This window comes from Benincasa hispida, unplaced genomic scaffold (assembly GCF_009727055.1).
Source record: "Benincasa hispida cultivar B227 unplaced genomic scaffold, ASM972705v1 Contig285, whole genome shotgun sequence".
NCBI classification, from domain to species: domain Eukaryota; kingdom Viridiplantae; phylum Streptophyta; class Magnoliopsida; order Cucurbitales; family Cucurbitaceae; genus Benincasa; species Benincasa hispida.
Genome location: NW_024064780.1, coordinates 1,037,310 through 1,055,276, shown reverse-complemented (window position 1 = coordinate 1,055,276; position 17,967 = coordinate 1,037,310). Strand labels below are relative to the sequence as shown.

Genomic DNA, 17,967 nt, shown 5'->3' with positions numbered 1-17,967 from the left:
ATAAAGGTGGAGGGTTGTAATTAAAAAAAAAAAAAAAAACATGAAGGAAATATAATGTTATATGCACAACCCACCATGACAAAGGGACATTTAAAAATATAATGTTTTGGAATATGTTTAGAAAATTATTTTTTTAAAAAAAAACAATAGACAAATAAATGACGTGTCTAACATTAGTAGAGATATAGTTTGAAAAGGATTATATAATACATTGGAAACCCAAATAATAAAATGGTAGTTTATAATTTTAAAGGGTCATTTTTAGATCATAGATATTGTTTTATTGACTATTAATATTAATATTTTTAAATTTAATATATATGTTTGAATATACATAATACTTAATGTTTATGTTTGTTTTATCAATTTTGTATATTATTGAAACTAAAATAAATTAAGAGAATAATTAATGAAATCATAAATTGAAATTTAATATTATTTAATATATATTTCTATATCAATTAATTATTTAATCAATTAAAATAAAAATAAATGAATATTTTTATGTTAAACTTGATTATTAATTAAAATTTGATTGTTTTCAAAAATAGTAAATTGGAGTGACTTATTAATAAATATAGCAAAATATCATTATCTATTAGATATAGACAGTAATTGACACCTATCAGTTCCAATGATAGACACTGGTAGATATTTATCAGTGTTTATCACGGATAGATAATGACATTCTGTTATATTTAAAAATATTCTAGTAGTTTTATTATTTAAAATAAATAATTATTCAGTTACAAATGAATTAGAATACTATAATAAAATAATAAAATTTAATATTAAATTGTTAAGATAAAATAAAATATTAATGATAGATGTATTTCGTTAAAAATTACTCAGTCTAAATATATATTTATATTTAATAATCGAGTAAAATTAATAGTAATAATTAATCGATTATATTATATTTTTAATATTCATTCAAATATAAAAGTCTCACAAAGGGCATTAGAAAACTCAGGTCAGGCTTTAAAAAAGTAAAATCCCGAAAACAAATAAATATTTAAACGTATGTTTGAAAAAATAACAAAACTTGTGAACAAATATACACTACAAATTCTTTGTAGTCCCTTTAAGAATTATTATGTTCTAAATTCAATCATTACCCTTAAAATAGATGAATAAAAAAAAAATTGTGGTCCATGAGATTTTCTAGAAGTAATAATTTAATTTAATCCACGAGCTTTTAGTTGGTTTTTTAAAATTTGTAACGATTAAATCTCTGTATTTTACAATTTATATCGATTTAGTTGCTATTATGGAAAGTTTCATCAAAATTTAAGTGTCAGTTCTTATTACATGACAACTTAATCTTTATAGTTTATAAATTATTTGATTTCCGTTCATTTATCAATCTATGCACATAAGAAATCTCATTAAATCATACTAATACGTTTCACTATAGGAACTAAATCGTTACAAATTATAAAGTACCGAGACTAAAATTGTTACTTATTAAAGTTCAGTGACTAAATTGTTACTTATTAAAATTAAAAACGAAATAATTACTCCCATAAAAGTTTTAGGAAAAAAATGTTTTTTTAACCTAAAAAACGATATAACTTATATATTATTGTTGAATAATAATAATTCATGAGATGAAGATGATGTTAATATATTATAGATACATGATGATGTGATAGCTAAAATAGAAATTAAGAATCAATAATGAGAAAAGAATAAAAGAAGGTAGATAACTATAGAATATATTGGTATGGGAAATCTGATGCTAGAAATATTTTAGTTGATATTTTATAAGATTCCTATTATTTCTTAAACATGGAGGATGTGGATGTGGTTTAATATAATATAATAATTAAAAAAAAAAAAAAACACTTGTGGGTAATTTGGAATATATTCTTTCCTTAGTATTTGGAAAAAAGTGGGTTCAATCAAATGCAATGAAGAAATTAGTGAAGATAGAATATATATATATATATATATATTAGACATTCTTTTTTGAAGGCATTTATTCATATACTTTTTTGGCAATGGAACTTTTGATGATTCAATCTCACCACCACATTACTTTAGCTTTGAAACTAATCAACCTCTTAAAAGCTATATTTTTCTCATTTTCTTTCTTTGATTCCTTTTCTATTCATTGAAAGTTTAGCAAGTGTGTTATTTCAATTAAAGTTTCATGTATTTCATTTAAGTTATTTATGACATGTTAACGGTTATCATTGATTAAAATGTCGATGTTGACGAAAATATTGAGGTCTTAATTTTGTGAAAATATTGATCACACCTTATGTGAATGTCGAACCCATGCAAACGTGTAAACATGGATGGAAATATCAATATGTCAACGGAATTTAATACTATGACTGTTACTTTGTACCAATATAAATATAGTTCAACAGACATATATTATGTATTAGTGACCAAAAGATTCGTGGTTCATTCTCTTATTATTATACTAAGAAAAAAACTATTGTTTGACAATGTTGTCAATATATAATTTTTTAATTACAATTCAAACTAAACTTTATATTATTAAAAAAAATATGAGAATAAAATTGTTTCAAAACATGAACTAAAAATTGTTTTAATTTTAAAATATTAGGCGTATAGGATTGGTGATCTAAAACAAATGGAAACAAGAGATTCCATTAGTTTATTTTGTTTAATATGCATGTTTATTAGCATATTTAGGTCTGGTTCGATATGTTTTTTTTTTTTTGGAAAATTTAGTTTATAATATATTGAATGATATAATATTAAATTTACCTTTATTGAATCAATCAATGATTTAACACAGTATTAAAACACGTAGCTTAAGAGATCTAATTCAAACTTATGCAAGGTCATTAGTTTATATATATAATACTGCCTAATAACTATTGAAAATAAAATAAAATGATTTTACCTTAAATTTCTATTAAAAATGAATTGAGCTATATATTATACAAATTAAATAGAGTTTATTTTATATGTAAATGAAAATATAAATATATTTAGTTGCATATATATATATATTTCTTATCATAGAATGAATATATTGATTTATTTTAAATATAAAATGAAAATAATAAAAATCGATATATGGGACAAAAAAAGATGAGAAAATGCCCTCAACACGAAAACTTTGAAGACCCACATGAGTGTGTTAAAAACTCTTAAAGATGCCTTCTACATAGAAATATGCTAATTATTCCATATTTCACAAAACAAACACGATAACTCAAATATCTCATGAACAATCTTAGAATCTACAAAATAAACTTCTCAATGTTAGCATCCCTACCATCTATTTAGTTTACTGCCCACAATTAAATAATAAGAAGAAACGGGATCTTAAACTTCCAATATGGGTTCCAAAATACTCTTATCATTAGTTTGGGATGGAAACAAATAGTTTTTTGTGTAAAAAAATATATATTAACTTTCAAAAGTTTAAAAAATACCCTTGACTTTAAAAAGAAAAATAATAACAAATACCTTGTTGTTGTATGAACAGAAACTATTAATACAGTCTTATTTCTCTATTTTCCATTTTTTTAAAATAAGGATATCTACATAGTTTGTTTTAATACCAAACTTAAGAAAATTTCAAATAAATCAATCACCATATTAACAGTGGGAGCACTTTAACTTTTTTTTTTTTTTTTTAAAAAAAAAATTCTAAAATTTATTTTTACAATGAGGTATTAAAGGTTTTTGTTCATATGCTAACGGTGAACTTATTTTTGAACTTTATTTTATGAATATTTTTAAAATTTTTAAAAGTTCAGAAGTAATTTTTAAACAAAACTTTAATATTTTCCATCTAAAACTAATAACAGGGGTATTTTAGAACTCTTTTTGAAAGTTTAAGGATACTTTTAAAATATTTGAAAGTTCAAAGACATTTTTTACACAAAATACAAAGCTCAGGGATATTTTTATAATTTAACCTAAAAAGAAATCACATAATTTTTGTTAAAAGAAAATATGTAAGACAAAAGATTTGAAGAATTTTCCACTTTGTATACTCAGGAAAACATGATTTTGTTAAAAAAAATATTGTATTTTTTCAAACGGACAAAAATGGCGTATATGAGAAAGTATTTTTAAAAATAAGTGGATATTGAAACTATTGATAAAAGTATTGTAGTGAAATCATGTACGGGGTACACGATTGCCACGTGACAAAATCATGTACGGGATACACGATTAACGTTTAATCCAGTCAGTACCACATTGGCTGACTTAGTTGATCGATCGCATGGAAACTCGATTTGTGCAACCCAAAAAAACCTGTCTGTTCAACATAGGGAATAATGCGGTGATCAAATGGGATAGTATGTTATGCAAACGCCTCCCTTCTCCGACAACTCAAAACTACTGTAGAAGAACTATTCCATATTGTGAACGATGCGTATTTTGTTGATATAATTGTACAGGATTAGAAGGACCAGACTCCATTACATAAATAGTTCAAATTACATCTAAGATTCCTAAACTATACATTTAAATCAACCAAAATCTAAGATTCATAAACTATACATTTAAATCAGCTCAAATCTAAGATCCATAAACTATACATTTAAATAAGCCCAAATGAAAACAAAATAATATATCAATGAATCATATATTTAATTCAGCCCAAATGCAAACAAAATAATATATATGAACCAATCTTCATTTTTATAAAGATATGCATATACTTCTAGGTTCAACCCAACAAATAATCATCCAACAAATTAATCATTAAAAAAAAATAGCCTAACAAATAGAAAAACATAATCATCCAGAAAAACAGCCTAACAAAATCTAATTTCTAAGTTCAACATATATCCAAAAATAAATCATGGATCCATAAACAACACATTAAGTTCAGCCCAAATGCAAACAAAATGATATATATATATATATAAAGATTATATATTGGATAACAACGTAGGGAAATTTTTTTACCTCAGTCAAAGAGAGGTAGAAGCTTTCGGACAAACGGTTGGACGATTTTGGACGGACGGTTAAATGGAGGCAAAATGATACGAAGTTTTCGAACGATTTTAGACGGGGAAGAGGAAAGCAAATAGAGGAGGTTTTCAGATGATTTCAGACGAGGAAGACGGAAGCAAACGGAGGTAGAAGCTTTTGGATAAGGAAGAAGAAGGGTCGCATGACAGTTTAATGGAGAAGGAAATCATGTACTCGATACACGACTTAAGGTAATCATGTACCGGGTACACGATTAAGGCGTAATCGTGTACTGGGTACACGATTTAAAAAACCTATTTTTGTCAATATTTTCAATCCTACCCTATTTAATATATATATTAAAATAACATTATTTTTTAAAAAATGGGGAAAACATGAACAATTTTTATGTCAATTAGAGACTCAAAACCAATTGATTATTGCATCTAATTTTAACATAAAATGAAAATGAGAGCTAACCCAAGGAAAGTAAATTATTATACTAGGGTGTACATGAGTTGGGTTGCTAGGTTGAGTTGGGTTGAGATTATTTTTTGGACCAACTCAAAAATTTGGGTTGATTGAATTGGCAACCCAAAGAACCCAAATAAAATCAACCCGATCCAACCCAACCCTTAAAATTTGGGTTCGGTTCGGTTGGGTTGTCGGATTATAACTTATTTTTTCTTTTTAATTAAAAAATATGTAAATTAATATACAACACATGACTTATAACTAAAGTCTCATAAATGCAAATTCTAAATACCAAATATCTACTATATTTATTGTAAATTTTAAAGAAAGACATATCATGACCATTTTAAAAGAAAATCATTGAAAATTCACAAATTAATCCATACAACGTAATCAAAATGTAAACAAAGAGAAATATATATATAAAGAGAGAGAGTTTATTAATAAATATAAAATTCGGGTCGAGTTGAGTTGACCCACTTTTTTTAAACCAACCCATGACCCAACCCAAGAACAAAACAAGGTTGGATAGTTTGGATTTTGGGGTTATTTAAACATCCCTATAAATGGTTGAATCGAAATCTTAAAGAAACCAACCAAATGTTTGTAGCAAAAAATAATGGAAATACGAAGGCAAAGCCAAGATAAACCTATCTTCTTAGACCATTCGTTAAACCTTTTACATGAGTTAAACATGTTTGACTACTAATCAGATTATCTCCTCTCGCGTGAATATCTAATATGAATTAAGCATGCAGAAAATGATAAAAAAAAACATAAGACAAACATTTTTAACGTGTAAAAATCTCCTCAAATTGAGTAAAAAACCACATCAACGTAGTCAAAATCTCAACTATCAATAATAATAGATCCACACAAATATATATCAAGATAAATATAGGCATCTTAACAATATTACCTGAAAGGAAATGAAATGAAAAAAAAGACTCTTTTAAAGTGGCATTCATTAGTTTTGTTTTGGATAATCTCTTTCCTTCCTACACCTGCATTACAAAGCATAGAAAGATTCAGGAAACCAACTCAATCATCCTTCAGGTTCAAAGATTTGGAATGATTTTGAAATTGTTAAAATCACTTTTGTCATGTTCAAAATCACTTCGAAACATGCTTTTGATCACTGAAAATTAATTTAATATTTAATTTCACTTTTAAATGCAATTTTCATATAATCAAAATTGGTTTTGAATGATTAAAAGTATCTTTCAGAGTGATATTAAAAATGACATTTTAACTATTTCAAAATTGTCCTGAAGTCCAAGTGTATCACGTACACCAAAGACAAAATAATATATCTTAAATCAACTTTTGAAGAAAAATGAAATGCTAAAGCTAGTGCACAAAGGAGGGAAAGTGATGGGAATAAAAAGGTGTGGAAGAGCAAAAATGACAGCGAATTCCAGTTTCAGATTCGCCATTTATATATGAAAAAATGGAAAATTAACTTTTTGGTCCTTAAGTTATGGGTCTATTTCCATGTGGTATCTAGATTTCAAAATGTTACATAGTTCTCAAGTTTTGAGTTTGGTTTCAATTTAGTCTCTAGGTTTCAAAATGTTACATACTTTACCCATGAGATTTGAGTTTTATTTCAATTTGATCCTTATGTTTCACTTTTGGTCTTTAGTGTTAATGTCTATTAATTAATTTAAAAGAATTATAATTAATTAAACTTCACTGTTTTCATACCATTAAAATTAAATTTAAAATTTCATTTCATAATTATTTTAAATTTATTAATGACATTAATTAATGTCAAAGGAAGAAAGGAGTATTTAGTAAAAAGAATCAAGGTTAAAAAGTATATATCTTCAAACTTAAGGACCAAATTGAAACAAAATCCAAATATCAAGAATAAAATTATAACATTTTGAAACCTAAGAACTAAATTGAAATCACACTCAAAATTTAAATACTAAATCTATAGCAAAACTTCGAGACTAAATGGAAACTAGATCCAAAACTTAGGAACAAACAAAAATCTTTTTCCTATAAAAAAAGAATACAACTTACTTTGTCTATTGCCAACAATAAAGGGATAAAATGGAAGAACATTAGGACTGCAATGAGAATGAGACAACTCTTGAAATCTTGCTGAGTAATAATTCCCCTGGTTGAAATTAAAACTGCAGCCAAATTACTGATATGATTTTGATAAAAAGATGTATTAGTTATGGCACCATGAATGATTGCTGACATGAATGTTAGGAAACCAAGAAATTCTAAGATAATGTAACTATGTAGCAGTTGCTTCTCAGGATAAAGGACTCCATTTGAATTTGAGTAAGCATTATACCTACCTAAAGTTTCAGTTTTCTCCCGCTTGCCCTCTGGTATGATAATGGCTGAACTGAAATCTTCTAGACAAAACAGAGATATGCAGTCAGAGGCAAGAGACAAGGCAATCAATAATTCACAATTATCTCAACCACCCAAATTGCACTTCTTAGACTGCATGAAGAAAAATAAAAGAAACATTATTACCCCTTTTGTGTTGTCAAATTTTTTTGAAATCGTTTCAAAGACTGTACATTGAAATACTGAGAGAAAGAAAATTGGTTTGCATACCTGATTATTAATTTGGAGATTCATTAACCAATGCGTACATCAGGGATATGGGCGATCTTGGGCCAATCTTCCCCAGTACCTTTCTTGCACTTTTTTCCCAATTTAGGACAGCCGTCAATCCTTAATGATACTAAACCATGGATGTGGCAAATCTCTTCTGGTAGAAAAGTTAGCTTTTCACAGAAAAGAATCCGAAACGTTGTGAGTGAGTTGAGGTTACTAATCCATTGTGGCAGGCACTTCAAATTTTGACAAGCATGTAGAGATAGACATTGCAGAGTTGTCACATGTTGCAAACACTCTGGCAAATACTCCAATTTACGCATATTGAGAAGCTCTAGAGAGGAGAGATTTTCAAAATTTTTCCAAGGTACAACATCAAACTCATCCCCTTTAATATGGCGTCCTCTACGAATTGAATCACCAATTGTTAATGACTTCAAAGGTGCATGCCAAGACATCAAAATATGTAGGGGACAACTACGAATCGTTAATCTAGAAAGGGAAGGAAACCTTAATTCCTCAATGGGTGGAAAAAATGTCGATGAAGAAGCAGAATCATCGTTGCCAATATACTTTGATGTTAGGTAAGTCTCCAAGATAAAGACACTTGAGAAAAGGAAACTGATCCAATCGGGGGAGATATTGCAATTTTTCACAACCTTGAAGACTTATCTTGATCAGGCAACCAAGGGAATTAGAGGATAGCCAATTACATAATTTCACCCCTTGGTACCTGTATATACATATCTCTTGAAGATTTGAATGTGGTTGTAAGCAATCCATAACTCTTTCACAGTCATAGTCTGAGATATCAATTGTAGGCTCATGATCATATGTATATTCCCACTCTAGGACCAAATTTTGCAGACCCCACTTTAGTTGCAAGTACTTGGCCTTCATTTGTAGATCAACAGAGGTACAAAATTTCAAAATTCGGACACTTAAGTCTCCTCTCAACTTGTCAAGTCCATTCAACTCACTCAATTCACCACTATCATGCCCTCCTAATACAAATGTACTCAATGTTTGTAGATTAGTCAGTTCACCTAATCCTTTTGGCATATGAGTGAGAGACCAGCAGTGAGTCAAATTAAGATGCTTAAGATTGATCAACTTTTTAGTATCTTTCGGCAATTCTTTTAACTTCGAACAATAACAGAGGATAAGTGTTTCGAAATTATTTAATTGAGTAATAGAGTCCGGAAGGAATTCGATATTCCTATTCAGGGTCAGATCAAGATGCTTAAGACTGACCCAATTTTTGACATCTCCCGGCAATCCTTTTAATTTCTTACACTGCTCAAGGATGAGTGCTTCCAATTTACACAACTCAGTAATAGAATCTGGGAGGAATTCTATACTTTCATTCATAGAAAGATCAAGATGCTTAAGATTGATCAAATTTTTTATATCTCCCGGAAGTTGTTTTAATTTCTTACAACCCCGAAGGATAAGTGTCTCTAATTTACACAACTTTGTAATAGAATCTGGGACAAATTCTATACTTTCATTCTTGGAAAGATCAAGATGCTTAAGATTGATCCAAGTTTTGACATCTCCTGGCAATTCTTTTAATTTCTTACAACCCCGAATGATAAGTGCCTCCAATTTACACAACTCAGTAATAGTATTTGGGAGGTATTCTAAATTCCCACTCCAAGAAAGATTAAAATACTTAAGGTTGACTAAATTTTTCATACCACTGGGCAAATTTTCTAAACTATTCGAATATTGAAGGATAAATGTTTCTAAATTATATAGCTTGGTAATAGAATCTGGAAGATGTTTAATACATAAATTTGAAATACTCAAATATCTCAAATATTTCATCTTACTAATCAACTCCAAAAACTTGGTATTCGAGTATTTACTCCACAAATTAAAATTCAGGCAGCACAATGTTCGTAATCGCAAATGATTTTGAACGACTTTTTCCAAGTCTGGTCCCCAGGCATATGAAGAATCGTGCATAAAAAACGTCCTCAAATTTCTTGCCTTAGACAATGTTTTTGGAAGTTTCTTAAATAATTCTCTTGATGACCTCGAGTCCATTGAAAAGTGATGAGTTCTTTTGTTTATATTATTCCCAACTCCATGCACACATTCATTTTCTGTTATTGAACAAGCAAGATCATGCATCAAATCACGCATCTTACATGTTTTTATGTTTCCCAACTCATCTTTTGTCACCTCTTGAAAAAATGACATTGATAATAGCTCCATAAAATAATCCTCACCAAGATCAATGAGCTCATCTTTGTCATTTGTTCGAATAAAGCCCTGTGCTCTCCACTGTAGTATTAGTTCATCCTTTTTAATTTTATAATCTTTGGGGAATAAAGCACAATAAAGAAAACATTGCTTCAAATCAGCTCGAAGATATTTATAGCTGAGCTCAAGAATTAATCGCATTTCTTCTATATCGTTTTTTCCATGTTCCATAACTTGGTAAAGTTCCTTATCCATGAAAGACAACCAGAATCTTTCTGACTTTTTATCTTTTAGAAGTCCTCCTATAATTCTTATTACAAGAGGAACACCTTTTAACCTTGACATGATCTCCTTACCAAGTTGGACCAAATTTGAATTGCAAAGCTCCTCTTCGGGTCGTTCCAAGCCGGTAATTTTTTGAAACAATGTCCAAGCATTGCACTCATCCAAATATTTCAAAGAATAGAGGAAAGCAGTCTCAAAAGTTTTCGCAACTTGTTCACTACGTGTTGTGATCAAAATCCTGCTACCCATCGCACCACCCATTAGCAGCCTTTTCAGACTAAACCATTCCTCTTTTTTCTCACTCCACACATCATCCATGACAAGCAAATATTTCTTTCCATCAATTTGGCTTTTAAGTTTCTTTTGCAATGAATCCATTTGGAGGGACGAGTCAGAAATCTTTCCAGTTGCAGACTCTATTATCTTCCGAATAATCATTTTTACAGAATAATCTTCAGAAACACACACCCATAACTTCAACTGGAATTGATTGGCCATCCTATTATGGTTGTAGATAGATTGAGCAAGGGCAGTCTTTCCCAATCCTCCCATTCCAACAATGGAAACTACTGCAATATCCTCCAAGGTGTTGGGACTATTCAATATAAGATCTAGGACTTCTTCCTTCTCATCATTCCTACCAATCACTTCCTCTTCAGGTATATAAGAACCAGTCTCACGTCTCTCCCTAAACCCATCATATCTCCTATCAATCAGGCGTTCAGAGAAGCTAAATTGAGTTCTATCATCATGAATAGCTTTAAGCCTCTCTCTAATACCCTTAATTTTATGACCCATTTTAAAATGGAATGCAATCTGATTAGATTTTGAGAAGAATATACGTACTTTGTTTTTGCCCTTTCTTCCATTTCGAGTCATGACTTGTCTTCTAAGAGTTTCGTAAGAGAACTCGTCAATTAGGTCATCGACTTCGTAGAAAGCATCTTTAAGCTTTGAAACCCAATCCTTGACTGCACGGCTCTCCGATTGCTGCTGCTCTGCGTCGAGAAGGACGGCGCGTCGAGAAGGACGGCTTCAATGGCGGAAACGGTGTCTTTGAGTTTTTCAAGCTCATCACCAACACCCCACAGCAATGCAAGCTCTTGGCAAGCAAATGATCCAAGCTTGTTTAGAATGGTTCCAGCAGTGTTGAAGAGAATGGATTCCGCCATGGATTGGAATATATGAGTTTTACCAAAATTTGGAAATGGAAGGATTGAGAGCAGCAGAACACAAGTGGTGAAGAAGGAAGCTTTGTGGTCTAATTTTATGTTGTGCTACAAAAAAGTCAAGTCTTGGTCATGGTCTACGCTCCCAAATTAATCAATATGGTGTTACGTGACCTTTTATTCTTTTGGCTAAATTACCTTTTTGTCCCTAATTTCGCGTCTGAGGTACTTTTCCTTTGGTTTCTAAATTTTAAATCTTTACAATTGTGGGAGGCATTCGAGGTAGAGAATTGATTATTATACTCTAGGTTATTAACAAACACTGTAGTAAAGAATAAAAAAAATTATGAATGTAAAATAGTAAGAACGGCAACAAATTGGGATTTTGAAATAGTATTTACCGTAACTAATTGGAGGTTTTGAAATTGTATTTACTGCAGCAAGAAGTGGTTATTATAAGCTTATGGTAATATTTGCCTCAAATGTCCACTTAGAGTGTTTGAGCCCCAACTTTAGGTAGGTGGAGCCAATAATTAACAATAGTATTTAATACTTTACTACTATTCAAACTAAAATAGTCACTATCCCAGACACAAATTATTCACTTAATCTCAATTTCAATTTTCGATGTAATGTCTATTAAAATTTAAAAATATTCAAATAACTATAATAAATTATATAAAAAAAAATGAGCATAGCTTAATTGATGTAGTGTTTGTATTATCAACTTCAAAATTATAGGTTCAATTCTCTCGTCCCACATATTATAAAAAAAAATAATTGTAACTAATTAATTCAATTCATAATTATTTTAAATTAATTAACTTAAAGTTAATGCTAAAATTCAAAGTGAACATTAGCAAGAACTTAAGGTAATAATACATAGATACCTAAGGATCAAATGAAAACAAAACTCATATGTAAAAACTTAGGTCCTGTTTGGTAACCATTTGATTTTTTGTTTTTGTTTTTGAAAATTAAGTCTATTTCATCTACAATTCTTACAATTATTTGCATATTTCTTAGATACAATTGTTGAATTCTTATCCAAATTCCAAAAACAAACATTTTGAAAGTTTTTTTTTTAAAAAAATAATTCTCAACATTTAGCTTGGTTTTTTAAACCATGAAAAGTAGATAACACAGAAAAAATTTGGAGGTAAAAGTAGTGTCCATAGGTTTAATTTTCAAAAACAAAAATAGAATGGTTACCAAATGGGACCATAATAATTTAAAATTATAGACTAAATGAAAATCAAACTCAAAGCTTAATAATAAAAGTGTAGTATTTTAAAATATGAAAATTAAATGAAAATTAAATGAAAATTAAATGAAAATTACACCCAAAATCTAGAGACCAAACAAATATTTTAAATTTTCTCCTCTGTATGCATCTCTTTTACGAATGATACTATCTATCTATATATATTAGACTTCTTGGTTGATGAAAGGTCACAAATGTCTCTATTCGGGTATAATCTTTAAACTTTACTCTTTTTATCTTTACTTCTACCAAAAATTTCATTATTCAAGGTTGTTTTCTCAATCCATGGGAAACTATTTACACAAAATGACAAAATTTAATCTTCTTTGATAGAGGTTGATAAAGGAAGTCCATCAGTGATAGAAAGTGATAGAAATCTATCATTGATACTATGTGGTAGACGTCGATAGAAATCTATCCGGGTCTATCAATTTTTTATTTTCTTATTATCTTTATAAATAGTCTGAAAGTTTTTTTATCTATGAAAATTTTCCAAGATCTAAAGTTAAAAAAAAAATAAAAAAAAAAAGCTTAAATCTCATTTGGAATTAAGTACTAAAAAGAAATATTTGCAATAAGAAAGTGTCGTTGAAGCTATTTGACAAAATAGGGTAGATTTTCAAAATCGCATATTAATTATGGATCACTAGCAAAGTATAGATATGAGTTTGGCCTCTAAGTCTAAATACATTGTTTGTAACGACCCGACTTTCTAGACTTATATTAGGTCGTTACTACATGCATGCATAAATCTCAAAACGATTCTCTCATAAATTTTAACTAAAATCAAAAGAATTTGATTAAATAAACAGCTTTTGTAAAATCTAAATAACTGAAAATCTTTGGTCGGGTCCCCCTGAAATAAAAATAAATTTCATGAAGCTTTATAATTAAAATTTTCAAACAATGGAACTCTAAGTTCAAACATCAAGACTGAAATTTAAAACATTAAAACATGAAAACATGAGCAGAAGCATCTCTCTAGTCTCAATGACACGGTCATTTGTCGGTGTGTCCTTATCCTACCTGAAAACATAATATAATAAATAATGAGTATAAAATACTCAATAAGTAACCTCATTACCGAGGTCAGGCTATGCATTTATTCCTAATAAATGCAATTTTCTATGTGAGACATGCAAAAACCTCTACGAATCCTGGATGGCCATCTAGTGGATAATTGAATCTGCTCTACCGTAAGTGAGATGTACCCAAAAACCTCTGGTAAAATCATGAAGGAGATCATTAACCTCTAGTGAAGTCCTGAAGGATATCACAACATTTAGTAAATCCAGAAGGAGTCACATACCTCTGGTGAATCCCGAAGGAAACACAAACCTCTGGTGATTTCCAAATGAATCACTAATCTATGGTGAAATTCCGAAAGAGATCACTATCCTTTGGTGAAATCCAGAATGAGATCACTAACCTCTTGTGAACCTCGAAGGAAATACAAAATTCTGGTGAAATCCCAAAGGAGATCACTAACCTTAGTGAATCCCGAAAGAAACACAAACCTCTAGTAAAATCCCGAAGGATATCACTAACTCCTAATGAAGTCCTGAAGGAAATCACAATCTCTGGTGGGTACATGACTACGGTTAGGGGGCAACTATCACTAACATAAATATCATGCAATAAAATCAGAGTCTCACAATCGTGGAAATATATCATCATGCTCATACATCCTTATAACATATCTTATAAAACTTAGTTCATACTTATTCATCCTAATAAAATATTTAATAACATTCTAGATCATGCACATTCACATAACATGCCTAAAGCAGAATTATCATTATGCTCATATATTCTCTCTAAAATTATCCTAATGGTATCGCCCAGCACAAAAACGGTTCCAGTAGTAAGATTATTTACCTTGGAATTAAGTCCAAATAGCTAGCAATGTAACTTCGCAAAACCTTGAACCCTAAATAAATCCAAAAACATAAACCAAAATTAAATCAAACATTTAGGACACAATTTGAATCACAACTTAACTTGAAGGTCTTCAAATAACTTACCCAACACGTGGTTTGATCCAAAACCACTTTGAAACTTCAAAATCAACACGATCCAATAATTATATCACCAAAATCAACCTTTAACTCTAATGGACAACAACTTTAGACCTTCTAACCTAAACTCTAAAAATCACAATTAAAAAAAATCTAAGCCGACACTTAGTGTGGTATCCAAAAATTCTCAACAAAGCTCCCAAACCTTACAAAAAAAAAAAGAATGTCGAACAATTTTAATCTTGTCGGAAAGCACCTTGAGAGTCTGTAAAACCCAATTTCCACATCAAAACAATATGTGTAAGCCAAAACTTAAACCAAAAATTGATGAGTATTCAAGATATTCCAAGAAAACCCATAAAACACCAAATAACATACCCAAAATATCAATTATGACAACATTGACACTAGCGGCAACGACAAAGGCAACAACCATAGACGAGCAATGTCCGTTGCTATTGGATGATGCAAATTTTTTAGGTTAGCAGTTGGTAGTAAGGGACTTGCATGAGGAGGGTTTGCAAGAGTGAGAGAAAAGAGGAGTTTAATATTCAGTAGCAATTATGGACGAATCAGAGCTCCAAACAACGATCCAACCGTTCAAAACGAGACTCTATATGTCTCAAATGGAGTGAACAAATTTCAGACGACCCAACGGTTCAAACTCCAGCAATCGATAATTTTGTGGAAGTTGTCGCTGAAAAACTGTACTGTTGTCTTTCTCTCCGATTTTCTACCTCTTTTCACTCTCCTTTAATTTCAAACATCCCAACTCTTTCAACTTTGTCAAATTTTAGAAAGTTAAAGCAAATATTTTATCACAATATTTTCAAAATCTCCAAAGTTTCTATCAAATTAATAAATCAATTAACTTCTCAAATTACCTTAATTTAGGCTCCACAAACTAAAATTGAAGGGTATAAAATCCATCAATTTGATACAAGATAAATCTTTCCAAATATTTAAATCAATTTAAAGCCACGTAAAATTAATTATCTCCTCAATTGTTTTAAGTTGACTCCAAAATCCAAAAACTAAATGAAATTAAATCCCAACAATTTAAGATAATTAACCACAATTTATCCATAACTCGAAATGTTACATTGTTAGCATCTCTTAACTTATTGGAATCCAACAACATTCTAATGCTCCACATTATAAATTTAGTCTAATTCTAGATTAAGCTACGTCATTAAATCTCTTTCAATTTTATGAGATTTCTTAATTGACGATTCTGATTAGTAAATTTAAAATTTTCATTTGATCTCTTAATTTAACCAAATTAAATTTATTAACGTTAAAACTCATCACTAGTCCATAAACTTTCATAAAAGTGACAATGTGGTCCATAAACTTTCAAAATGATAACAATTTAGTCTTTCTATTAACATTTTTGTCAACTTGTCGTCAAATTACTCATTTTTTCCGTTCTATCCATTTTTTTTGTTCCAACATAATAAAAACGAGCAATTTCTCCAACTAGTCCCACAATCATCAAAATTTTCCCTCATTTCATATCAATATTTCTAAATTCAAACTCCAAAAATTTGGAGTTCCCACAGATGATGACCTCATAAAAAGTTACTGGAATTTTGAAATCAAAGAATTTTATGAAAAAAATTTAGGGATCCAATTTCTATGTCACATCTCCTCTCGAGCCTCGTTTCTCAGACCCGAAAGAAGATGTGAAGATAGCTGACACCACTATTGTGATATCAACTGTCGAACTTCCATCAACTATAGATAACTAATATGTATGAATTTATTTAATTCTTAGGAGCAGTTACAAAGGTTCATACTATTACATAGTATTAGCTTTAACAATCCTAATGACTTTAAAAAATAACCTAATCCGAGTCTCGCACTGTGAGAGAGTAGCAATTCTAGACCTTGTGTGGCTTTTTCCAAAACGTTCCGCTTCTGCTACTTGGGAGGGAAGGAATGAAACATTGAAAAACGTGAGTTAAAAAAGCCTAGTGAGTGGTACCTTTTAAACGAAAATAAGTTTTGTTTTAAAAAATACATTTTTTGGAAATCAATTTTAAACTCAATTAATCATCACACATAAGAATGCAACCCTTCCAGCCCGGTAACTGGATATCCCTAGCATGATCATGTATTTCTCCGGGTATTCCTGGGAATTCTCAATATGGATGATGTGAAAACAATCCCAATATCCTTATAGCCCACCAAATGTGCACATGTTGACAATTTCCTGTTAGACGTGCTATAAACAAGCTAACAATTTTCCAAAGTACAATCCCAGTTCCCAATGCAAATCGCAACAAGCAAAATAACAAGAATAATATCAACCAATAAAATCCAGAAAAACACATTTTCCGATCATGCCAATTTTCCAAACTTTACACATTACATATATAATACCATATATGCATAATTCAAACATACGAAAATAATTAAAAATCACTCACAGTCCTCTTATTAACTCATCAAGAATTCTCCTAGAACAACTCTTGATCCGAATTCCTGGAATTCCACTTCTTTTCAAAGAAATCCAAAATTAGTTGAAAGTTCCTTCAGTAATTCCATTTTAGTCTTAAAAAAATAATCTTAAATTATAATAACCAGGTTACCTCCTTCAAAATACCCAAAAATAGGTTTAATACCCAAATACACAACTTTGGAGGTTATTTGGGTAGTTTGGGGGGCGTGGGCTGATGAGACGAACACATGCACAACAGAATAAAAATAGATCTAAAGTACTCTAATTAGGTTAATTATAAAGATAAGCATGCAAATTAAGAAAATAAGAGGAGGAAAAGAATACAATCTTTGTAGACTTTGAAGCTTCTCCAAATTCGTTCCAATCTCCTAATGAACGATTTGAAGACCACCACGAGAGTCTTTTCGACTATTCTCTGGCCTTAGAACGAGATGGTGGGATCCGTGAGTGACTAATTTGGAGAGGAAAAGGTTAAGAATTTGAGAGAAAATTGCAATGAAGTTATCACATAATCTCATCCAATTCCACTATGGCCAAGAGCTTTTAAAATACATTAAACACTCCCTTTTAAAG

The 17,967-nt window shown here is 30.0% G+C and overlaps 1 protein-coding gene across 12 annotated transcripts; it reads right to left on the bottom strand.

The window, feature by feature from the left end:
• Window positions 1-6,182: 6,182 nt before the first annotated feature.
• LOC120069207 (putative disease resistance protein RGA1) lies at window positions 6,183-11,775 on the bottom strand. 12 transcript variants are annotated; one of them, XM_039020891.1, is made up of 4 exons: window positions 7,981-11,775; window positions 7,713-7,863; window positions 7,426-7,552; window positions 6,183-6,398 (listed from the first exon to the last, which is right to left on the bottom strand). In XM_039020891.1, the coding sequence occupies exon 1, from the start codon at window positions 11,356-11,358 to the stop codon at window positions 8,539-8,541; it is 2,820 nt and encodes a 939-aa protein (XP_038876819.1). In that variant the 5' UTR covers window positions 11,359-11,775; the 3' UTR covers window positions 6,183-6,398; window positions 7,426-7,552; window positions 7,713-7,863; window positions 7,981-8,538. The 12 variants fall into 12 exon arrangements, with proteins under 12 accessions (XP_038876819.1, XP_038876821.1, XP_038876822.1 ...); XM_039020893.1 differs by having other exon boundaries at window positions 7,426-7,538; XM_039020894.1 differs by having other exon boundaries at window positions 7,426-7,522.
• Between the last annotated feature and the right edge of the window lie 6,192 nt (window positions 11,776-17,967).